Source organism: Osmerus mordax, chromosome 25, assembly GCF_038355195.1.
Source record: "Osmerus mordax isolate fOsmMor3 chromosome 25, fOsmMor3.pri, whole genome shotgun sequence".
NCBI classification, from domain to species: domain Eukaryota; kingdom Metazoa; phylum Chordata; class Actinopteri; order Osmeriformes; family Osmeridae; genus Osmerus; species Osmerus mordax.
The window spans coordinates 3384458-3408906 of record NC_090074.1 but is presented as its reverse complement, the minus strand read 5'-3'; the positions used below and the strand labels follow the sequence as shown (position 1 = coordinate 3408906).

Sequence of the window (24449 nt, the reverse complement as noted above, 5' to 3'; positions counted from 1 at the left end):
TGGAAATAGTCAAGCATTTTGGTGGTAGATGGCCTTGCTGCAGTCTGTGTTGGTAGTAGGCCGCCATGTGGGCCACCTCAGTCTTCAGCTGGCCGTCACAGTTATTCAGCAGCTCCCTCACCAGGCCCTGGCAGGAAACACAGTGAGGAGGTCATGGAAAAATACTGCTTGCATGTTCTGTTTTGTTATTCTTCACTTCTGTAGAATCTTGTGATCATATGTAGCGATGGCATGAAAAGGATAAGAGAAACTTGTCTACACAGAAAAACAGCCAGACTCTGCCTAACCGCACCCTAAAAGTCACATGACATCTTGTCATTTAAAGAAAACTGGTTTGAGGTTAGCTCTAGTTATACAACCCCCCTCGCCCCCCCCCCCCCCCCATACCTCTGAGGACTCTGCTGGCTGACGATGGCGTTGGCCGTCTCTCTCAGGTAAACCTCCCAGTCCGTCTCAGGGATGCTCTGGTCCACTGAGAACGGGTACCTGCACAACAGGAACCACCAGGCTTGATAACACTATAATTTATGTCTGATGATGACCAGGACTGTGTAAAACAGGGGAAACTACGACATTGCTCCAAATACAACACAGGTTGTGCTTTGCTTATTTCTTGTTGCCTCCACCACCCTGGCCTCCACCCTTGGTTGTGTCTATCTAGGTGCAATGCGTATCGCAGCTATCTCCTATGGGTGTCGAGACAGTGTCTCAGGTGGCAGAGAGCTGGTGTGAGCAGAACCATGTACACCTGGACAGACGTGTTTGTGTTGTCAGTGAAGTTGGTTGTGTGGGTTTGTTATGAGTCTAAGAACTATTTTATCTCTTTGTCTTTGCTGTCTGGAATTTTGTATCTCAAGAGTGTACTACATGACAATGATTTTCTGACGCAAGTAGTTTTGTTTTTGTCTGGAAAAACCTGTGGGACATGTTCATATCTTTCTTTCACTTTGTGCCCCAAAGTCCACCAACCACACAGCATCAGATGATCAAATCCAAAACTAGTTTAACCTGAGTTTGTTTTGATGGCCAGAACTGAGCGGTTCCAGTAAGCTCTCTATTTACAATTACAAGACCTAACAGGAAATGTTAACTTTATTTCAAAGAATGTCAGTATCCACACAATGGAAATAGTCAAGCATTTTATTGAAATATATGGGTGGTTGACATGAGATGGCCTTTCCCAGTCACCAACAAGATGTCATGGTGTGTGTGTGTGTGTGTGTTGATGACATGAATGTGCTCCAGTCTGTGGTCAGAACATCATGGCGTCCAGGCCGTCCTCCATGAACTTCTTGTAGAGGGACATGAACTTGGCGGTGAAGGCCTCTAGGTGGTAGATGGCCTTGCTGCCCAGCTGCAGTCTGTGTTCATAGTAGGCCGCCATGTGGGCCACCTCAGTCTTCAGCTGGCCGTCACAGTTACTCAGCAGCTCCCTCACCAGGCCCTGGCAGGAAACACCGTGAGGAGGTCATGGAAGAATGCTGCTTGTTTCTCATTCTGTTTTTTTACGTTTCACTTTTGTAGAATCTCGTGATCATATGTACCGGTGGCATGACAAGGATAAGAGAAACACAGAAAACAGCCAGACTCTGCCTAACCGCACCCTCAAAGTCACATGCCATCTTGTCATTTAAAGAAAACTGTTGGTTTGAGGTTAGCTCTAGTTACACAACCTCTGCCTACAAAAGTAGTGTGCTACTTGAATATTGGACTCTTGACAGACTGCACTGTGTGTCTGTTCCTTTCTTAAATACAAAAAAACCTAACAAAGATAAAAAGTTGATATTCAGATTTCAAGGACCTCATACCTTGAGCCGCACTCTGTTACACACCACACATGAAGGGACACACACACCATTGTTGAGTTGTTTATACCTTCATTATGATGTCTGGAGGGATGCAGTGAGTCAGGAGTTCATAGAGCCTCGCCCGCACCTCCAACAACCTAGAGAGAGAGGGGAGTGAAAGAAATAGGAAGAGAGTGTCAATATGAAAACAACATAAGACATATGGTAACTACTTAACTACTTAACTACTCTTGTGGCTTACCCATGTAGGCCTTATAAAGTACTGACTCCCCCCCTCTCATATCCCTGGAGCATCATCCCAGGGCATTCCACACCCTCTAAACTATTTCTATGGCTAAAGCACTGACCCCCCCCCCCCCCCCATACCTCTGAGGACTCTGCTGCCCCCCCCCCCCCCCCCCCCATACCTCTGAGGACTCTGTTGCCCCCCCCCCCCCCCCCCATACCTCTGAGGACTCTGCTGCCCCCCCCCCATACCTCTGAGGACTCTGCTGGCTGACGATGGCGTTGGCCGTCTCCCTCAGGTAAACCTCCCAGTCCGTCTCAGGGATGCTCTGGTCCACTGAGAACGGGTACCTGCACAACAGGAACCACCTGGATTTAGAGTTCTACTGTATGTCCAATGACCAGGACTGTCCCATCATATCCCTGGAGCATCGCTCCAGAGCAATCCACACCCTCTACATTCATTACATGGCTAGAAAGGCTTTCAATTACATGAGTGAGATATTATTCCTAAATATGATCATACACAGTCATTTATTAGCGCTCATGTTAGTAGGACAGTGGGCTGTGAGGTATTGAGAGCCCTGGGAGGTGTGTTGGGTCATTTGGTCTAGATACACAGTCTTCATCACACACACACACACACACACACACGCACACACAGGCACAGTGTTCCTCCAGAGTGGTTGTGTGACTCACTGCTGCACCCTGCAGGCCTCACACATCAGCAGGGCTTTGCGGAGGTTCCGTCCTGACTTCTCACTGATCTGCTGGGCCAGCTCTGGAGGCAGGGTCAGACCCTCCTTCCTGCACACCGCCGACAGAACGCCGCACACCTGGGAGAGGGAGAGAGGGGTGAGAGAGGGAGGGGGAAAAGAGAGAGTGACAAGGGGAAGAGCAACAAGGAGAGAGTGGAAAGGAACTATTCCAGTTATGGGTGACAGATGGGAAGAGAAAGAGAGGGGGGGGAGAAAAGAGAGAAACAGAGAAAGAAGACTCCCTCCTCACCTCCTCCGTGCTGGGCAGGGGAACCCGTATGGCCAGACAACGGCTCCTGATTGGCCCGATGACCTTGGAGGTGGAGTTACAGCAGAGAATGAGGCGGCAGGTGGACATGTACTTCTCCATCGTGCGACGCAGTGCATGCTGGGCATCCTTGGTGAGGCGGTCCACCTCCGTCAGCAACACCACTGAGAGAGAAATAATCTAGGGTTAAAATATTATAACAGCATCTACAGGGTTAGGGTCTAGTATTATAAGTAGAACAGAACAAAATAACAAAACAGAATATAAAACTATGTCCACAAAAACATCTAACATATACAAGTCACTTCAGTATTTTGACAGTCTTTCTAGCACTTAACTAGCCAATGGCTGTCTATACCAACCGCCACAGAAAAAGGGAGCCAGCTAGTGGGTGGGAGCCAGCTAGGGGTGTCAGGTGGCTGAGTGGTGAGGGAAGCGGGCTAGTAATCTGAAGGTTGCCAGTTCGATTCCCGGCCGTGCCAAATGACGTTGTGTCCTTGGGCAAGGCACTTCACCCTACTTGCCTCAGGGGGAATGTCCCTGTACTTACTGTAAGTCGCTCTGGATAAGAGCGTCTGCTAAATGACTAAATGTAATGTAAATGTAGTGTAGGCCTGGCCTCTGGCTAGCTCCACATGGACAACACTGCATCAGGACGGTAGCATGCTGGTGTCATCCGTCTCACCTTTGAACTCTCTTTGAGTGCTGGTCTGGATCTGCTGAGACTGGGCCATGGTCTTAATGAGCTCCTGGATGACCACGCGGTCACTGTTCCCTGCATCACTGAGGGAAGAGGCGTGGGGTGAGTGGACCACATGACCGCACGGTCAAGAGAGAGATGGGCACCAGGCACACCAGTGACCTTAACCACATGGTCAGTCAGGGTGACACTGACAGGCAGGAATGTGAGAAACAGATCTAGTTCCGAGCAGACATGTAGAAGAACCCAAATAGACAGGGATGGATTAGGCCGGACTGGGAAGATATAGGCACATACAGAACTGCAGACAGTAACTGGAAAACCCTGTTGAGATTATTAGCACAACATGTCGCTGTCTCTTACATACCTGGGGTTCACCTCCAGGTGGTAGTTGCTGGCGATAGTGTTGATTTCTATTTTCTTTTTGGAAGGAGCCTGCTCAGAATCAAATGACAGTCATGAATGATTGACTCACCAAGTGTTGAACAGGAGGAAGTTTCGAACAGGAGGAAGTTTCGAACAGGAGGAAGTATGTTGTCAGAGGAGGACCATCAGTCTCACCGTGATGGTCTGGTGCTCAATGCGTAGCTTCTCCACCCCAGCTCCGTACAGTTCTCTCAGCAGACACATGATGCGTGTCTTCTTCCCCGCGCCGGAGGGGCCGTACACCAGCAGGTGAGGGAAGTCCCCACACTGGACCTGGGGCGCAACACAGAACGACCTCAGAAAGATGTGGGTGTAGCCCAGTGGTGGAGCATTTGACTGCAGATGTAGACTTAGCAGATTCAAATCGTCACTGTCTGAATGTCTGGGGGGTCAGATGGCTGAGTGGTTAGGGAGTCGGGCTATTAATCAGAAGGTTGTTGGTTCGATTCCGGCAGTGCAAAATGACATTGTGTCCTTGGGCAAGGCACTTCACCATACTTGCCTTGGGGAGAATGTCCCTGTACTTACTGTATGTCGCTCTGGATAAGAGCGTCTGCTAAATGACTAAATCTAAATGTAATGTAAATGTCGCTTTGGATATTGCTAAATCAGTAGTTCTCAACCCTGGTCCTCAGGGGGCACTGTCCTGTATGTTTTAGATGTTTCCCTGCTCCAACACACCTGATTCTAATGAATGGTCGTTAGCAGGCTTCTGTTGAGCTTCATAACGAGCATTCATTTGAAACAGGTGTGTTGGAAGAGGGAAACATCTACAACATGCAGGTTAGGGGGTCCCTGAGGACTCTGGTTGAGAACCACTGTGCTAAATGAAAACACGTATTAAATGACCTTACTACATCAAGATGTTTACAATGAACTTATGTAGCTAGTCAACTAAAAAACGGAAATTTGCTGACACTCCATGTTTCCAGTACTGTAGTGAAAAATAGCTAGACTCGTAAGAATACTACAGCTGCCTAGCTAGCTAGCGTTAGCATTTGATGACTTATCTAGCAGTTTACCAAGTTTTTTAGCTGAATTGCTTGCTCTTTGTGATAATCCAGTTTCCCCAAGGAGCTGGGTCTGTATTTGTCCAACCACAAACTCATCGTGATATAGTTTTGATTGTAAAGTATTTTCAGGGTAAGGTCGCAAAAATGTTGTTTATTTTAGACACGACTCCCGCGAAATACTTCAACCCGCCCTGTCATAAAGGAGATTCTGGTTACAGGAAGCCATCATGGACAAACTCAACGTTTTTTAGATGCGAGAAATATAATTATCCACCGCTAGGTGGAAACCTACACATGTATGTTTCTCTTTCTCACAAAGTTGGTAATACAACCATACAATTTCTCAACGGGCCAAAACAGGAGCACGGATATTCATGATTCCTGTTCCGATTATGAAGACAACTTTCATTCAACTATTTAAAAAGAGACAATAATTTAATAGGTTAATCAGCATCAAGCTTTAGCCTGAACATAATTTTACTGTATGTAAATATTTAGAAATTACCTATGGTGGTTGGGTTTGTGTTTACTGTGACAACATGTAAAGTACATCTTGACGCGTTACTTAAGCTGTCTGAGCCTGTAGGTATGTGCTAGGCACTAACCCTACAGACACATGTCCTGTTGCACTCAAGATGCCTTCTTCACAATGGGGACTGCCCATAGACTTATATATTAACCAAATTGTATCTAATACACTAATACCTTTATCAAAACTCTTAAAAAACCCTAGATTTTACTATTTTGACTTAAAATATTTGCCCATATACCTTCAAAGTATATGCATAGTTCCCTTTTCAGAACATCAGTGTTTAAACCAATCATCTCTTCTTATTCACAAAACGTTCTGTTCTTTAATTTCGGGACTCCCTGGCCCTATGCATCATGTATAGGGGAGTCAGGTGGCTGAGCGGTTAGGGAAGCGGGCTAGTAATCAGAAGGTTGCCTGTTCGATTCCTGGCCGTGCCAAATGACGTTGTGTCCTTGGGCAAGGCACTTCACCCTACTTGCCTCGGGGAGAATGTCACTGTACTTACTGTAAGTCGCTCTGGATAAGTGCGTCTGCTAAATGAGTAAATGTATGTAAACGTGGCTCTTTTGTCGAAACACAGATTCGGTAAACCTGGAAATCATTCTGGTTTTGTCATTTTTCAAGATCCCTTTTTCTGATCATTGTTTTGGAAACACTTCAAATAAATTCAGCTATTGTGTGTTAGGTCAGTAGGGATAGTAATAATATTATTATTGAGTAGAGTAAAAGTATGAATATAAGTAATATTAAATCAAATTTGTTGGAACGTTACATTTTATTGCTGACAAAATGTCAGTGCATGCCTATACTAGTTCTTTATGAAAGAGGCACTTGGGACACATTATGTTTTTCCCTTGTCTTCAGCTATCATGGTCAGACAGTGTTTGTTGCCAAAATACAGTAAGACTTTGCTGCACTCTTCATGTGCACATTTGTAAAACAGTCCAGTTTAATACCACATTGTTAACAAGTCTTGTAACAGACACTAATCTAATCATTACGTGAGTTGATTGTTTTATTTGATTTGTGGCTTATAACCACAACATGGTTCAGAAATGAAAATGTATACTAAAACAATTAAGAGGGATTGTACTTGTGGGGGAATTTTGAAAAATATATACTCTTCTTCCACTGTCTCTGAGCCCTCCACCATGACTCTCTCTGTCTCTGTCTCTGTCTCTCTTTCCCTCCCTCTCTCTCTCTCTCTCTCTGTTTCTCTCTCTCTGTTTCTCTCTCCTCTATCGCTCGCTCCATCTGCACTCTGACCATGTACCGTTCAGCAGAGGAATGTGGTATATGATGAGGAGCGTGTTGCAGCAGGCTGAGTTTGTGTATGTTGTAATGCAGGTCTCTGTTGAATGTATCACATACACACACACACACTCACGCACACACACACACACACACACACACACACACACAGACACACACACACACACACACACTCACACACACACACACACACACACACACACACAGACACACACACACACACACACACACAGACACACACGAGCAGGTGGTTCCTCTAAAAAGACAGGTGACAGAGAGACTGACTGGCTCCATTAGTGGTATCTTACTTGTACGTGACAACTCCCTAACGTGTTGCAATCATCTTCAAGCTACTATCCACACGTAATCCCTGAGAATCCGTGAGATGCAATTCTAATCTCTCTTGTTCGGTGGGTCTGTTCTCCTGCGTGTCAGACGATGTCGAGATCTTGCCCAACGACAACAAATACCTCCACACCCCTCAATCCATGCATGCAAACTTTGATGGAAAAAAAGATTGATAGGAAGAGATTGATTCTGTAGCTTGAGAAACAATTATTTTAGTGAAGTCTTGGACGTCTTTACGGATCTATAGGAGGGCTTTCAGGGGAACCGCAGGTCCCAACAAGCTGACTAATGTTCAAGGTTAACGTTCCAGAAACCTGCTTCTGTCCTCCAGAATGTCCAAACACATTTTGAGAACATAAATCTCAAAGTTTGCTTCAAATCCAGAAGAAATGTCGAGGTCAGCGAGAACAGGGAGCTTCTGACCCAGAAAACTTTTTGTGCTTAAGAAGGAGTATCACAGACTCCGAGGGGAAAGAACTTGTGGCAAGACTTTGAGAGAGAGAGGGAGGAGGTGAGGGGCAGAGCTTAAAACATTACCTCATACTTTCTGGTGGAATGTGGTTTTCAGGTGAAATAACGTAGCCTTAAGGAGAGCTCTAACCGAACGGGGAAGCAGGGGCATTGATGAGCCAGGAAGACTAAGACTGGGTTTACATTAGGGGTGTGTTGCCACTGTGTCCAAATGTCTAACACACACATAAACACGGAAACATATCCAAATTCACACCCTCCCTCTGAGTAATTTGCTCACTTGCACACACACGCACGTACGCACACATACATACACACACACTTATACAGTACATGCACATACATGCGCGCACACACACATACTTCAAAATGCGCAGGTGTCCCCTTTAATTACCTTGCTTTTTCCTCTCCCCCTTTCATCTCGCTGAGGTAATGTGCTGAGGAGGCCCACAAGTTCGCCCCTTCTCTCTCTCTCTCCCTCTCTACCTCTCTCCTTTCCTCTCCTCTCTTTCTCTGAAGCAAGTCCTCGTCCCGCTCCACATGAGCCACACGTACGACTTGCGAGCACTTGTCTGCATGTGTTCCAGCTGGAGGGGGTGATGGGAGAGTGACAGCTACAATGGACACTGTTTACCAGGGATGACAGCTGGAATCGGGACCAGAAGCCCAACGAGGGTTCTCCGTCTCCCTTGGCCGTGCCGGAGCCTCAAAGAGCCTCACAAGCTGTCAGACCTCAGCCAGGCTTCCGCAGGTAGGATGATCTTTTTGTCTACGTTTAGTATGGATACTAAACAGATGGAGGATCTGCTGCCTTCATCTTTCACTGTGTCCCTTTCTCTGGGTTTGAAATTGTCTTGCTATTTCTCTCTCTTTCCCTCTGTCTACCTTTTTTTTGTCTGTCTGTCTGTCTGTCTGTCTGTCTGTCTGTCTCTCACTCTCTCTCTCTCTCTCTCTCTCTCTCTCTCTCTCTCTCTCTCTCTCTCTCTCTCTCTCTCTCTCTCTCTCTCTCTCTCTCTCTCTCTGTTTGAAATTAGGACCAATTGAATCCACTAAGGGAATTATTTAAGTAAACAAATAAAACCTTTTGATGTCTGATCAAAAGTGATCTTTTTGCCAAGGGAGGCTACTTTCCAGTGTAAACGACAAGGAAAAAACGGACGAAGGAAACATCATAGGGAAGGGAGTAGCGGGAAATATCCGCTAGGAAAAAACAGCTCTTGAACAAACTGCATTCGTCAAGCATTCTCAGCGAAGCTGAGACCAAAATATCTTTGTTGTTGACAATATCCTACAGTTAAAAAGTTTAAAATGAATGACGGAACGGAATGTCGGCATGGATAGCCTACATTGTAAATCAACCGGCGCGTCATGGTGCGCAACAGAAGATGTGATGTGGTTTTGATTGAACGCCCGCGTCTAAAGCAGATCCAGACTTGAGATCTCACGGTCAAATTATGTATTCTCTCCCCGTACGTGGCATACTGGCCTCACAATTTTATATATTTTTTTACCAATCAATCTCAACTAGTTCTCTCTCTCTCTACAGGTCTGATTCAAATTTACAACAATTTCATCATTCTGGTTAAGGGATGCCCTGTAAACACCCTTCGTGTTGGAGTAAGATATGAAACCGCCCTCACAAAGGCCTTGCCACGTGAACTTCGTCTTAGAATCAAGACCTGTTTCAGCCTAGCCTGTCTTTAAAAGATCATTTCAATTAACTTTGTTGATCCCAAAGGAAACTCATTACAGTATCGTTTTTTCTGGTCCTTCGCTTGGCTGACACACAGTAAAGTTGCCCACTGATGAGGAGGAGGTATGGCGATGTGTGAGGGACCTGTAGCCACTCTGTCAGTGGGGAAGCACCCTCACAGACACGGCTGCCCTCGTGACTCTGTGGCTGTTCTTCTGGAGGACCTGAAGGGCCAGGAACAGGGCCAGGGCCAGGGCCAGGACCAGGGTCAGGACCAGGGCCAGATCCAGGGTCAGGTCCAGGGCCAGGGCCAGGGCCAGGGCCAGGGCCAGGGCCAGGGCCAGGGCCAGGACCAGATCCAGGACCAGATCCAGGGTCCGGTAAACCTAGAAGAGCACACCTCAGAAGCTCCACGCCAGACATCAGCACCTGCCTCTCTGGAGCTCATAGACCCAGGGGACACCCAGACGGGATCCAGCCAGAGCCCAGCCTCGCCCAGGGGGGACCAGGCCCTCTCCCCCAGCCTGGCTCTGGAGCCCCTCTCCCCCCCTCAGGAGCCAACAGAGTGGGCCCCCGGAGAGGGGGACAGTGAGGGGCCTTCCCCTGTGGACCTGCTCCGGGTGGTGAAGCACAAGCCCAGCGCCATCGTGTTCTCTCATCCCATGGGCAGGGAGTCTTCCTCAGCGGACGATGAAGAGGAGGAGGAGGAGGAGAACGACGGGGCCGAAGATGATGACGATGATGACGATGATGAGGCGTTCCCTGAGCTGCTGCGGTACAAGGAGTTCCTCGTCAGCCGCCGCCGCAGGAACCTGAGCAGGAACAGGAAGTGGCTGAGGAAGAGACCCGAAGTCCCGCCCGTCGCCGCTCGGATTGGTCTGAGCTCCACCGATAGGCTCGGCCCAGCGTCAAAGGAGGAAGGGGCGAAGCTCAGGGAGAAACAGGTGAGGATACATTTCAGTACAGTTGTCTGTCCCCTAGAGGGCATCGTTACCCTGCTGTGTGATCACATCGCACTCGGGCTATCAAAACACTCAATCACCCTGCATTAAGAGTCTGTCTGACCTCATTCCCGGCTATCATATCACGTCACTAATCCCCATTAGTCTGACACTTCTCTCTTACACTGATGACGGTTTTAAACGGATTGAGTACAAGAGATGAGAAATAGTATACAGTGATTATGTGTTAGTGTGTGTTTGTGTGTACGTGTATGTGTGTGTTACAAAGCGGGGTCAGATGGCTGAGCGGTTAGGAAATTGGACTACCAATCAGAAGGTTGCCGGTTCGATTCCTGGCCATGCGAAATGACGTTGTGTCCCTGGGCAAGGCACTTCACCCTACTTGCCTCGGGGGGAATGTCCCTGTACTTACTGCAAGTCGCTCTGGATAAGAGCGTCTGCTCAATGACTAAATGTAAATGTGCAAAGTGGCAAGAAAAAGCATGTTGCCACCTCGAGGAACCACGAGAATGCAAACCAACAAACGAACAAGGAGCCAGAGCTCTCACGCCCCCCTCTCTCTGGCTGCCGCACGGGCTCAAATTCCTTTTCCTTTTCGTCTCTGGTCAACACTGGCACCTCTTGCCCCTACCCAGAATGCATTGTGTCGGCGGGCGTTCTCACACCTGTCAGCGAGCGCCCCGGCGCTCCTGGCGGGTTCCCCCCCCCCCCCGCGTTCCTCTGGCACGCCACACCGCCGAGCCGTTGCATCTTGGCAGGAAATGAAACGTTTCCCCCCGCTCCCTTTGTTGCAGGCTAGACGGACAGAGCTGCTTTTATTGTTGTTTATCGACAGGCTTAAACGAGCACTTAATTGAGTACCCGTGAGGTCCAGAGGGGGGCGCTGTGTAGCGTTTCGGAATCGCCAGAAAGATTGGACATACAGTACATCACATGTTCCCTGCCATCCAATCAGAGCAGCTACTAAATGTCTGTTTAATCGTTTCACTAAATATAGCTGATTAAGACTCAATTATGATTTGGATTTCTTAGATTTGACAAAGTAATAGTCCAGTTTCTGTACGATAAGACGGGAGCCCAGTGGAAGTATATCTGCTGAATCAGGGTGGTGCGTGATTGGCCTTCCTCTCTGTGACTGAGGAGTCTGAGGAGAAACACGTTAACATTTAATAAGCCATGAAAGCACTGCTCTGTGCTGCTGTATAAGGGCTGAGGTGTGTGTGTGTATGTGTGTCACTATGTGGGAGTGTGCGTTGGAGCCTATTGCTGTGGGCATGTGTGTTTATCGCGTGTGTGTGCGTGTTCATGTTTGTGGTCATTCATAGCCAGTGAAATCCCCCCTCCTCCCTTTCTCCCCCTCCCTCCTTTTCTCTCTCTCTCTCTCTCTCTCTCTCTCTCTCTCTCTCTCTCTCTCTCTCTCTCTCTCTCTCTCTCTCTCTCTCTCTCTCTCTCTCTCTCCCCATCCCTTCTCCTTTTCCCTCTCCTTCTCTCCCCCCTTCTCCCACTCTCCTTCCTGCTCTCTCCCCCTTTCTCCCTCTCCCCCATTCCTCCCTCTTCCCCATCCTCCCTCTCCCTCATTCCTCCCTCTCCCCCATCCTCCCTCTCCCCCATCCTCCCTCTCCCCCATTCCTCCCTCTCCCCCATCCTCCCTCTCCTCCCTCTCCCCCATCCTCCCTCTCCCCCATCCTCCCTCTCCCCCATCCTCCCTCTCCCCCATTCCTCCCTCTCCCACATTCCTCCCTCTCCCCCATCCTCCCTCTCCCCCATCCTCCCTCTCCCCCATCCTCCCCATCCTCCCTCTCCCCCATCCTCCCTCTCCCCCATCCTCCCTCTCCCCCATCCTCCCTCTCCCGGTCCCTCACAGGGTATAAATAGCATCTGGAGCACACAGCGGCCCTCTGTGTCGTGACGTCCTGGAATCTCCAGATCTGGGGACGTCAACACACAGGAAACGGCTTTGCCGCCAAGACGTTAATTCCAGTGTTTCTTAACTGGTCGACTCGTTACTACTATGGGGCGGTGGGGGTAGGAGCTTGTGTGTGAAAGGGAGGGAGACAGAGGGGAGAGAACGAGGCAGAGAGAGAGAGAGAGAGAGAGAGAGAGAGAGAGAGAGAGAGGGAGAGAGAGAGAGGGAGAGAGAGAGAGAGAGAGAGAGGGAGGGAAAAGGGAGAGGTCTGTTTATTGGGGAGTGTAGTTTCTTAACTCGCAGCCTCTCAATGAGAGTCTATGTGCCGTCTGTCTGATTGCCTGTCAATCTGTCGGAACTCTGGACAGGAAGACTCTGGCAACAACCAGAGTCTTCCTGTCCAGAGTTCCGACAGATTGACAGGCAACTCCGATTGGTTCATTTCCTGGATGGCTTGGGAACAAGCGTTCCTCTAAGCGTGTGAGAGCGACGGAGGAACAGAGAGAGGCCTGGCGCAGAGCTAGAATACATAGATTGCACAGTCGTCGGCGTCGATGGCGAAGTCCGCGGTGAAACGGCGAGAAGCCAAGGAGAGCTAGAATTAGAATTCCATTCGGAACAAGCAACATGGCCTTTCTCTCCCTCTCTTTCCATCCCCCCTCTCTCGCTCTTTCTCTCCCCCCTCTTTTACATGACATCAAAGAACCCTCTCTTTGCTCCCCTTACAATAATCCCATTCACAGGGTGTCACCTCCGCCCCACAGAGGGGTACACTGCGTACCCCTGGCCCAGCTTAAGAGCTGTGAGGGTAATCTGGAAGGGGCCTACGGGGCATGGGAGGGGTGCGTGAAGTTAAGTCCAAGGGGAAGGGGTGTTCTCCAAAACACCCAGAGCCCAAAGTAGAAATATTGGGGTCCCTTGGGGATTCTCAAACCAGGCCTCGCCCATATACTTTCCAGGCAGGCAGAGCCAGTGGGCAGGGTGGGGTGTGGAGGGCGGAGGTTGGGGTGTGGAGGGTGACAGTGTGTGTGTGTGTGTGTGTCTGAGCTCTCGGCTTGGGCTAGGTGAGACGTACACTTCATTCTTTGGCTCTGATGTCAGGTCGCCTTCACCTGTGTGTGTTTGTGTTCTTCAGCAAACTTATCTACGTGTGTGTTTGTGTGTGTGTTCCCTCACAGACAGGGCCCCCTAGATGTGATTCCATGACGCAACTAATCAGGAAGTTGGACCAGCTAAATTTGGACATCCAGGAAGCCCTCAGCGCTAACTCCTCCTACTCTGACACACCCGATGGCGATGATGAACAGGCCCCTCCCACAGTGAGTCATATCCAGAACAGCTCTGAGCCATGTCACCGACTGTACTTACTGTAGAGGAGCATGGAGTGCCTGGAAGTGGGATAAGAAGAGGTTCCTAGGCACACACACACACCACACACACACACACACACACACACACACACACACACACCACACACACACACACACACACACCACACGCACACACACACACACACACACACCACACACACACACCACACACACACACACACACACACACACACCACACACACACACCACACGCACACACACACACCCGACACTACCTCAGCATACCCCACACACCACGCCTCAGCCAGAGCCCAGTAAGGGGAATGTGTTGCCATGCGTGCAGACTATCCCTCTTATTTAACCTGGGATTGCATTAATTAAGAATAATCGTTTGTGGCGGCCTCAAACCTGTTGTTTTTCCATCGTTAAAACCTTTTATAAATCTGCCTTTTTGTGTGTGTGTGTGTGTGTGGGTGTGTGAGTGAGTGTGTGTGAGTGTGTGTGTGTGTGTGTTTGTTGTCTAGCATGCAGCTGCAGCAGTGTCCTGCTGTGATGATTGACAAGCTTGAATCATCCTAATGTTCCTCCATCATTAAAGCCTCTCACAGAAGATGTGTTCTCGGTAGTGGACCTCTCCTGTGCTAAATTTGGATAAATACTCTCCTTATAAAGCCCACAAAAGCCCCCAACCTCCACCCTAACCCCCCTTTAGCCTTAAACCTACAACCAACCTGGCAACCCGGGCAAAGCCACAAACCAACAGCAGTAAGCTTCAGGAATCCTGAGAGCATTTAAGAAATAAGGCAATAAATCCACCCCCCCCCCAAAAAAAGTATTCATTAAGTGCCAGTCTGACATCCACTGCCATGCAAATGAGAAATTCTTAGAACTGTTTTGGGTTCTCCTTCACTCGAGATAATCTGGTCTGAATGTAATACTGACAACCTGGCAGGATGAAGTGCCGGCCGTGCCTTTGGGCACAGCTGGCACCGGAGGTCGAGAACAAGGACAGGGTCGGACGTTTGCGGAGCACTGTGCTATGAATTATGAATACATGTCGTTCAATGTGAGGGGGGGTGGGGGTGGGGGGGGGGGTGGACTCGGGACTTGGAGGGAGGGGGGGGGGATGCATGCTACAGGCCCGGCGCTCTAAAACAGTGAGAGGGACTGAGTATTTTAGAGAAGAGATCGAACCAAAATAACTATTCAACGAACAACGGGGCTCATTCGGAGAAATTCCACACAAACTCTTTCTTCCTGTCTTGGTGAAGATCACAGAGACCTACAGTGAGCCTCGCTCTGCCTACAAAGGAAGGTCCTGTCACAGATTAACTGCAGAAATACGGCCGCACTTAACTTCTTCACTCGGAAAACACAATCCTCCTTTAATCTCTCCATTGTAAACGTTGCCCTCCTCTTCTCCCCCCTCCTCTCCCCTTCACCCCAACTATGGAATAATGACATTACAGCGAGTTACGCTGCTCAGTTCCTACCCCAAGAGGAGATGTGTTATGGTTTACCAGCTCTGAGTACGACAAAGTAGAGTACAGCAGAGCAAAGTAGAGCAAAGAAATGTACAGTACAGAACAGTTGTACTCTATTTAGCCCTAGCAACCGTAAATTGCAATGACAACAGCAGCAACAAAAGACTGAAAATACGATATACCGAGTTCCGTAAACACGGTGATGTTGTGTATGGTGGTTACAGTATCGTACAACACATCTCTCTGTGAAGTCACCACCAAAACACCCCGAGCCCATCGACCTCAAGCCTACGAGAGGATTTGAGCTGGCATGGGGGGGTGCAGGGAGCACGCCTGGTGGAGGGCATTCCTACACACACTGATCAAGCAGCCCTGGAAACAGACAGCCATTGTGTGGAGGGAAGTGTGACCGTGGAGTGTGTGCGTGTGTTGAGTGTGTGTGGAATGTGTGTGTGAAGTGAGTGTGTGTGTGTGGTTCTGCCTGGGGGTAGGAAGGACTGGAAAACATGCTGTTGACTGGATTTGGTGCCACTTGTCCTTCAAGTACACGCACACAAACAGACACTCATATTTCATCGAGGACTGGATGGTGACTGTGCGGGTGGGAAGAGGATTCGGAGCGTGAGTCATAGGGTCAGACGGGTGGACTTTCCACTGGTTTCACCGAGAAGAGGGGAGAGCGAGGGAGGAGAGGAGAGGTGGCAGTGGATAAAGAGAGACTGAGAGAGAGAGAGAGAACGAGAACAAGAAAAAGAGAGGGAATAGAGAGACACAAGCGGACAGGGCTGTTTGACGTCGGCCCCAGAGCAGTTCACTGTCCCAGTAGACGTCAGTGAAAGGTACAGTATGGATGACTAAGAGTGACGAGCGAGATAGAGAGAGAGGTGAAGGGACGAGAGAGATAGAGAGATAGGAGCGAGGGACGGGGATCAGAGAGATGAGGCAGCGATAGGGGATGACAGAAGGAGAGAGAGACACGGAGAGAAAGAGGGAGGGGGTGAGAGATGGAATGTGTCGAGGCCTTTTCCAGAGACTCCTGTGATGCGGAGCTCCGCTCCAGCTAAACGGAGGTACCCCCCTGTAACCCTCGTGTCTCTGCCCCCCTCAGACAGCCCCTATCCAGGGGAGACCCGCGGAGCGATCCCTGGCTCAGGACCACAGCACCTCCAGAGCCCCGGAGAGACCTGAGCCCACCAGGCGCCGCCCGCGACCCCTGACCCGCAGCCGACCTCTGACCCGGTCCTCCTTGACCTCCCCCTCTCATCTCCCCCACAGACGCAGCAGGGTAAGATAAAAAAAAAAGAGAAACGCCTCTGAAACCTGCGGACTGTCCCTTTATCTGTGTGACGTACGTTGTCGTACGTAAACAGAAGGAGAGGGAAGACAGAACGCGTGCATGTGTCAGTGTGTGTGTGTTTGTGAGTGTGTGTCGGGGGGTGTGTGTGTGTGTCGCTGTGTGTGTGTGTGTGTGTGCTTGCTCTCGGGTGTTGTGAGGTTGATCAAGAGCATGCCGCCAATCACTGGGTGTTCTTCACCCTGTTCCGGGACACCAACCCTGGGCCTCGTGCCAGCATTCAGACGGTGAGTGGGTGGGTGAGTGGGGGAGTCAACATGTGTGTGTCTCAATCTCCGCCCACACCGATACAGTAAAGAGGGAGGCCCTCCTCTTGTGAGCGGGTAAATATAGACAAGACCCCTCAAAACCTCTGTTTACCTGCTCAGCCAAAAATGAGGAGAAGCAGACTTCTCACTCTCTTCACCCTCTTATTCTCCTTGCCCTCTTTCTCCCTCCATCTCTGTCTCTCCCTACCTCTCTCTCTGTCTCTCCCTCTCTCCCTTTCTGTCTCTCTCTCTCTCTCCCTCCCTCTCTCTGTCTCTCTCTCCCTCCCTCTGTCTCCAGCCCAGTGATGCTATACTGTAAATAACATCAAGGTGAACCTCTTACTCGACACAACACAAGGTCACCCTGCCTCTGCACTGCGGCACACAGGCACCCCAATGTTCATCCTCATTACCCAGCCCGCTCTGCCTAACTCTGCCTGCCTGCGTGTGTGTCTGTGTGTGTGTATGTGTGTGGACGACTGGCCTCGCTCAGCCTCTGTGTGTGTGTGTGTGTGTGAAGGCATGGTATGTGTGTGTCCTCGGGTGTGTAGATGCCTGTGCATGTGAGTGTCTGAGTATGTATGAATATCTCCGAGTGTGCATGCACGTGTGTGTGTGTGGGGGTGTGGGGGAGGGGGATGTCAGTGTGTGTTTGTGGTTATGATATCAGAGCACGTTGCCAGTAAGCCCAGAGAAACTCCAGCTCCCCACTGATAACCCTCAGAGAGGGGGACCAGGGGTTTGCTCCAAAGGTCAAGGAGATGACCCCTGACCCCCGAGTCAGCTTCTCCGTGACAACGCTGGAGTGTTTGATGAGGTGTTAGTCAGGTACAGATGAACCCAAAGGAACTCCTCTGTGTGTAAGAGCAGCTGACCTGATATTACTGTTCTGTACTAGTTAAATACTTGGTGGTGCGTTTCATTTGTCTCACCTGTGCCATATGGAACCAATACAGCATCATAATAATAATAATAAGACTTTATTTATATAGCATGTAAGTACAGACTGTGATACAAATGTATCTTGATGACTTTTCTGATAGTTGGCTGGGTCTTGGTACCACAGTAGACAGGATAAGGCTGGAGCCAGCATCATACCTGGGATAACAAAACAACGTTAGGTCTAGACAAGGGTGTGTGTGTGTGTGTGCGTGTGCGTGTGTGTGTGTGTGAGGCTGTGGAAGAACGAGGGGTCGTGGGATCAGAAGATTGCTGTGGAGAACGTTTATTTTTCTCTGACCGTGACCGATAAAACACAGCTGTCCAAACTGGACGTGGAAAACACACACACGCACTCATACACACACACACACGCGCGCGACACTCGTGCACACACACACTGCATTGTAATCAAGTTATGTCAATCTAAAATGAAGGCTTGGAAGTTTCACCCTGTGTGTTCTGGTATTCACTGCTCAACTCTAAATGAAGATTCTTAGCTCTCTATAGCTCTCTCTCTCTCTCTCTCTCTCTCTCTCTCTCTCTCTCTCTCTCTCTCTCTCTATAGCTCTCTTTAGCTCTCTCTCTCTCTATAGCCCTCTTTGGCTCTCTCTCTCTATATCCCTCTTTAGCCCTCTCTCTCTATGTATCCGTCTTTAGCTCTCTCTCTGTCTATTGCTCTATTTAGCTCTATTTATCTCTCTCTACAGCTCTCTTTAGCTCTCTCTCTCTATAGCTCTCTTTAGCTCTCTCTCTCTCTATAGTTCTCTTTAGCTCTCTCTCTCTCTATAGTTCTCTTTAGCTCTCTCTCTCTCTCTCTCTCTCTCTCTCTCTCTCTCTCTCTCTCTCTCTATAGCTCTCTTTAGCTCTCTCTCTCTCTCTCTCTCTCTCTCCTCTCTCTCTCTCTCTCTCTCTCTCTCTCTCTCTATAGCTCTCTTTAGCTCTCTCTCTCTATAGCTCTCTTTAGCTCTCTCTCTCTATAGCTCTCTTTAGCTCTATCTCTCTCTCTCTCTATAGTTCTCTTTAGCTCTCTCTCTCTCTCAATAGCTCTCTTTAGCTCTCTCTCTCTTTCTTCCTCAAACGTTCTTTCTTCCTTTCTTCTCTCGGTTCATCCTCCTGTCCTCCATCCATCTGTCGTCATCCTTCCCTCTCTCCGTCCTTCACCTCCCCCCGTTCTCCTTCTGCTCCTCTCCTCTCAGATCCAGTCCACAGACTCCCTGGAGGTTCACAAGCACGCGCACACACAGAAATGCAGACGGACACACACAAATATGCACACACACACACACACACACTGATGACATGATAGCCTATATTCCATCAAGTTTGTCTGATGAGTGGAAGCTTCTCTGATAAGTGACACTGATATATATAAGACTGTTTTCCGCTACAGTGAATCGATGCTCTGACTCGATGAGCTTAAAATGTTGAACACATGTAAAACTCTTCTAGATACCCCGCCTTGCCATTGTTCTCAACGAACTGCAATCTCGTGCATCTACAGAATGTCATTTCATCCGTACAAACAGTGGAATGGTTCAAATGTGTTATGGGAGATCTTCAACAGTTTTCAGGTTCACGTTCAAGCAAATAAACAAAAGCTGTTTGTGGGATTTAGTAGCTCCTGCTGCACAAACAATGTGAAATGTTTTTCAGTTGCTCGATGTGTGTGTGGGAGGTGGTGGTGGGGAGGGGGGGGGGGGGTCTTGAGAATACAGGTCACATTCCCAAGCTTAGTAACCACTCCTAGACAAGGGAATGAGAGTTTATACGTTTATAGAAGTGTTTTTTTTTTTTTTTTTTTTACTTTTTCTGTGTGAGCAGTGAGAGTTAAATATGTTTTTTTCTTTGTCATTTCAGGCAATAGGGAGAATGAGCATTGGCCTTCCAGGTAAGAATAGCCCTTTATCTGGAGTGTGTGTGTGTGTGAGAGAGAGAGAGTTACTTACTCCTTCAGTGTCTGTTTCCATGGCATCCCAGCTTAAGGATATAACTGTACTTCTGGGAATGTGCTCCTAAAGCTCCTGTCAGTGGGTCAAACTTCAGCCACCCAGAAGCAATGATACACTGTCTCTCACACACACACACACACACACACATATACATTTCTACACACAGGCACGTGCACACACACAAACTCCTGATTTGTTGTGGTTGGTGTTAACAGAATCCTATAGAAGCGTCTAGCCGTGAACTTTCCCCGGGGCAAAACATGTGATTCTCTAGACACTTCTCTCTTTCTACATGTATACATTGATCATGAAAAGGGACTACCAAGAAGCAAGGCTAACAGTTAGACACAGTAACCATAAGTTGTGTGTCAACACACCCAGCAGTGTGTGTGGTGTATCTGTGAGCGCTGTGTAGCGAGAGCTTCACAGAGAGACTGCGAAGGGGACCGAGTGTGATTAACGAGCTCAGGCCCAACCTCTTGTCGCTCCAGACTTCTTGGCCTTGGGAGTGTGTCCCGGCTTTGATTGACAGGCACAGGCGTCATGGCGACTGTGGCAGGGGACCGCCAAAGGGAATTGTGCTGGCGACACGTTGCCATTCCTTGTGTTTTGAAAGGGACTGATGTGTGTGTGTGTGTTAGGGGGTCAGGGGGTCCCCAAGGGTGGCACCATATCCAGGTCTCGTTACTGTCACTGATAGTTCACCGGGAAGAGGTGCACTCTGGGTAATGAGGCCCCAGAGGCCGCTGGGAGGTCAGAGGTCATGCCATCGACCTCTTGGGAGACTGTGTGTGTGTGTGTGTTTGTGTGTGTAGCAAGGTCCACACTGGTCTGTAGTACTAATCTATTAGTATTGTCTTTCTCTTTGAGTCAGAGGGTGACTGGATCTGTTGAAAGGATACGCACTCTCTGAGTAAACCTGTGAGGTCGTGTTGGGTCTTGCCTTGAGTTTGATTTCTACATGTATGCGTTTGGATGCCTGTGCAGCACTGTGCCTGTGTGCGTGTGTTTGTTAGCAGGTTCTGTGCATCCCGGGGGGGAACAAAACGATACGAATCAAACAAACCTCAGTAGGAAAACATATAATCCCTTTCGAAGATGAGAGGATTTATTTTCAATACATTTCCCCCTGGAGAATTAATATGCAATAACGGGAGTATTATTTTTTTATGGATGCTTAAGAGCTTAACTCCACTTGCATTGATCCTAAATTCAATTTCATCCCCGCGGACGAGTAATCTGTGAGTGTCTGCAAAGCATTCCTCTCGCCCCGGTCTGTTCCTTCTCCTCTTTCTCCCTCCTACCCTGTCCTTCTCTCCAACGCCATCTATCCATCTATCCATCTATCCATCTATCCTTCTCTCCAACGCCATCTATCCATCTATCCATCTATCCTTCTCTCCAACGCCATCTATCCATCTATCCATCTATCCATCTATCCATCTATCCGTCTATCCGTCTATCCGTCTATCTGTCTATCTGTCCATGTTCCCTGTGGGCTTCTCTCAGTTGGTCTGCCTCCCTGTCCATCTCTGTCTCTTCTCTGACCCTGGCCAGGGCTACTCATTCACCCAAACCCTTGGGTGTAGATCATTATATACACTATACCTTATACCTATGAGATGTAACCATGTTGCTACCTTCAAATGAGACTTCAAGCCATAACATTTATCCTTCAGTGTTACGTACAGTATTTCGAGTTATATTTATATATTAATTATATATATGAGTTATATATGTCCCTGGCTTAGACGAGCAACTGGGCTACGGTCGGCAAAGAAGCAAAAATCCATAACAATTGATTCATATGGTATTCATCTTCAAGTGGTTAATGCTTTGTGGCATATAGACAGGCTGTAGCAGGGGGCATCAGACTAATGGCTATTGAGCTTCTCTGCTTGGCAGATTCCATAGGTCCCTCTTATCTGGTTTTGGTCGGCTTGCTCTGATGTGTGAGGTCATGACTGCCCGATATGACCTCACGCAGTCCAGTTCACACACAGGTCTGGTCTGAGTTCATCTACTTCTGTCTGGATTGTGCCCTGCTCTTGGTGCGATTCGTGCTGTCGTACTGGAAACACAAGGTTTTCTGGTGTTTAACTTGTTGTTGAGGACGTTCGAGCATGTGTGTTATACACCTCTCTCCCAGATATCTCATCCCAGATTAAATATATTTACTGAGCAGTATTGGCAACTACACCAGCTAGCCGACAACTTCTAAAGTGATCATACCTTAGTTTGCGACTAGACAGCTGTGTCACCAACTAAATAAGATAACCTGACACACAAATGTCCTATTTTTATATTTCTAGAAAGTGCTGTGGTGAATCCAGATGTTTCTCTGTACTGTGTATCTTTACTGTACATCTTATGTTCTTAGCATGTTCTGTGTTATGTAATATGTTCTTAACATGCTTGTGGGGAGTAATTCCCAAAGATTACATCTGTTGTAGAATTTATTTAGCTTCTCTAATATTTTCGAGAATCAAGAATTATGCGTTGAGATTATAATCTGCTTTCGTCCTATATCGTTTGACAGTATTGTGCTTACCTACATAAGTGGTGTTTGTGTGTGTACTTCTGTTCAAGTTTCCACTGCGTGTGTCTGTCTAGCTGTAAACGTGTTTGTGCGTGTATGTATGTGTGTATACTGTGTGTGAGTGTGTGTGTGTGTGTGTGTGTGTGTGTGAGTGTGTGTGTGTGTGAGTGTGTGTGAGTGTGTGTGTGTGAGTGTGTGATAGTAGGAGGTCCTTCCTCAGCAGCCTAGTCAGTGTGGTGGAGCTTTGATGAGTCAGCAAACTAAGTGTGTTTGGCTCTTGTCTCTCTGTCTGTCTGTCTCTCTCTCTCTCTCTCTCTCTCTCTCTCTCTCTCTCTCTCTCTCTCTCTCTCTCTCTCTCTCTCTCTCACGCATGCACTCATACTCATCGATCTGAAACCTCATCCCCCCTTCCCCAGGAGCACCGGGTTCATCAGGAAGACTGCAACATCACACTCCCACCGTTGTTCCCTTGTTTGTTTCACTCCTCTCCTGGACCATGGCTTTCTCCCCCCTCTCTCTCTCCCTCCCTCCCTCCCTCCCTCCCTCCCTCCCTCCCTCCCTCCCTCCCTCCCTCCCTCCCTCCCTCCCTCCCTCCCTCCCTCCCTCCCTCCCTCCCTCCCTCCCTCCCTCCCTCCCTCCCTCCCTCCCTCCCTCTCTCCCTCTCTCCCTCTCTCCCTCCCTCTCTCCCCCTCGCTCTCTCTCCCTCCCTCTCTCTCTCTCTCTCTCTCCCTCCCTCTCCCTCTCCCTCTCCCTCTCTCTCTCTCCTTATGCCTCGCACGCATTGAACTCCCAGGCTTCACACTCCCTCCGTACGGAGATGGCGAGAGAAAGCGTGAAAGAGAGGGAGAAGCAGGGAGCCAGGGGAGTGGACAGGCAAACGGCCTATCAGAAACTCACCAACAGCATAAGGTCTGAATGTGTGTGGGTGGGATGGTACGTTTTACACAGTTCCTGTGTTCAAGCTGTATTTTAGGTACCGGTAATAACAGGCCTCTTTGAAAAGGGGCCCGATTGTCTAGTTAATGGACAGCGTGGACATGTTATTTTTGTTGTGTAGACAAACGGACATTAGGGTCTCTCTGACCGCCTGTAAATGCATATAAACACATAAATATCAGTGCTGTTAACCATGAGAGTGTGTGGGTGTAATGATGTTCCCGCTTGGGAGAGAACAAGAGTGCGTGTGGGTTTAAGTGATTGTGTGTTTGTGTGTGTGTGTGGGAGGAGGGTGAGTGTTCACACACGTGGGTAAGAGAGAGAGAGAGAGAGAGAGAGAGAGAGAGAGTGTGTGTGTGTGGGCCTGCCCTGCAACCCTATAGAACAGAACAAGAGCGAGAGAGAGACCTTTCGGAAGGAAGTCGTGTTTGACCTTGGAGTTTCGTTTTCTTCCCAGCTGAAATGCTTATTTTGACAGTCGCTACACGGTCCCGCCCACCATTCCTGAGCGCATTTCCTCAGAAAAGCGTTCGACTCGGTGACGGGTAGAGGCCAAATCTGTGTTGGATCTAAACTTTCCTGACCTTGGTTTCCTCCACTTCCATTAGCTATTGTGACCAAATTTCATTCGCCCCCCTCCCCCCCCCCAGTCCCCCTTCTGTACCGAGACGGGCGCTCCGTCTTGGCTCCACGGTCGTCTTCGCCCTCCCGGGGGGTCACGGCTCCGCTTCCTATGGCTTTTGCCACGTTGACAGCGCCTGTCAGTCATTGTGTGACCCCGGCTCGGATCAGAGGTCACGGGGGTCAAGTGAGTTGACTGTGGTCGTGACACCCGTCCTGACGCGCGTTCTCCTCTGATCGACGGGCGCTCCCGGTCGCTGAAACGTCACTTCTGCTAAATCGACATGAACCCCACATTGTCCGTTTGGAATTGTCCCTGAATCACATAATCAGGCAACTTTGGAGACAATCCTCCTTGCTTCAAGTTGCGTGTTATGGAGGATATTTAATGATTTAAGAGAATCATTGAAGCTGTTATGACTCAGGGCTTTGATGTGGGTGAATTAGGTGTGGTGTTGCCTGCTTTGTAAGCCAAGCTTCATAGAACATTTTCTCTCTGTGTCTCTGAGACTTCCGCGATGGGGCTTCTATTTCCCCCGTTCTCCATGAACAACATTGTCAGAAGAACAGCATGACTTGCAAGATCACAATGAATGACACCGTGACGGTTTTAAGAATGCGACTGAATGAGCTTCAAGTCAGGACGTTCTGAGGAACGTTCTG

General features: G+C 48.8%; 1 protein-coding gene across 1 annotated transcript; it reads right to left on the bottom strand.

The window, feature by feature from the left end:
• Positions 1-1128: 1128 nt before the first annotated feature.
• Positions 1129-5382, bottom strand: rfc3 (replication factor C (activator 1) 3). The gene is made up of 9 exons (XM_067229009.1): positions 5208-5382; positions 4321-4458; positions 4127-4194; positions 3745-3842; positions 3042-3223; positions 2733-2869; positions 2286-2384; positions 1876-1945; positions 1129-1444 (listed from the first exon to the last, which is right to left on the bottom strand). The coding sequence occupies exons 1-9, from the start codon at positions 5292-5294 to the stop codon at positions 1253-1255; spliced, it is 1071 nt and encodes a 356-aa protein (XP_067085110.1). The 5' UTR covers positions 5295-5382; the 3' UTR covers positions 1129-1252.
• Between the last annotated feature and the right edge of the window lie 19067 nt (positions 5383-24449).

Excerpts from the sequence above, each read along its gene's own strand:
- rfc3 (XM_067229009.1), bottom strand. The coding sequence starts at position 5,294 with ATGAGTTTGTGGTTGGACAAATACAGACCCAGCTCCTTGGGGAAACTG. Across the intron at positions 3,843-4,126 it reads CACCTGGAGGTGAACCCCAG|TGATGCAGGGAACAGTGACC; the intron begins GTATGTAAGAGA and ends CTCTTCCCTCAG. Across the intron at positions 2,385-2,732 it reads GAGGCCTGCAGGGTGCAGCA|GTACCCGTTCTCAGTGGACC; the intron begins GTGAGTCACACA and ends CCTGTTGTGCAG.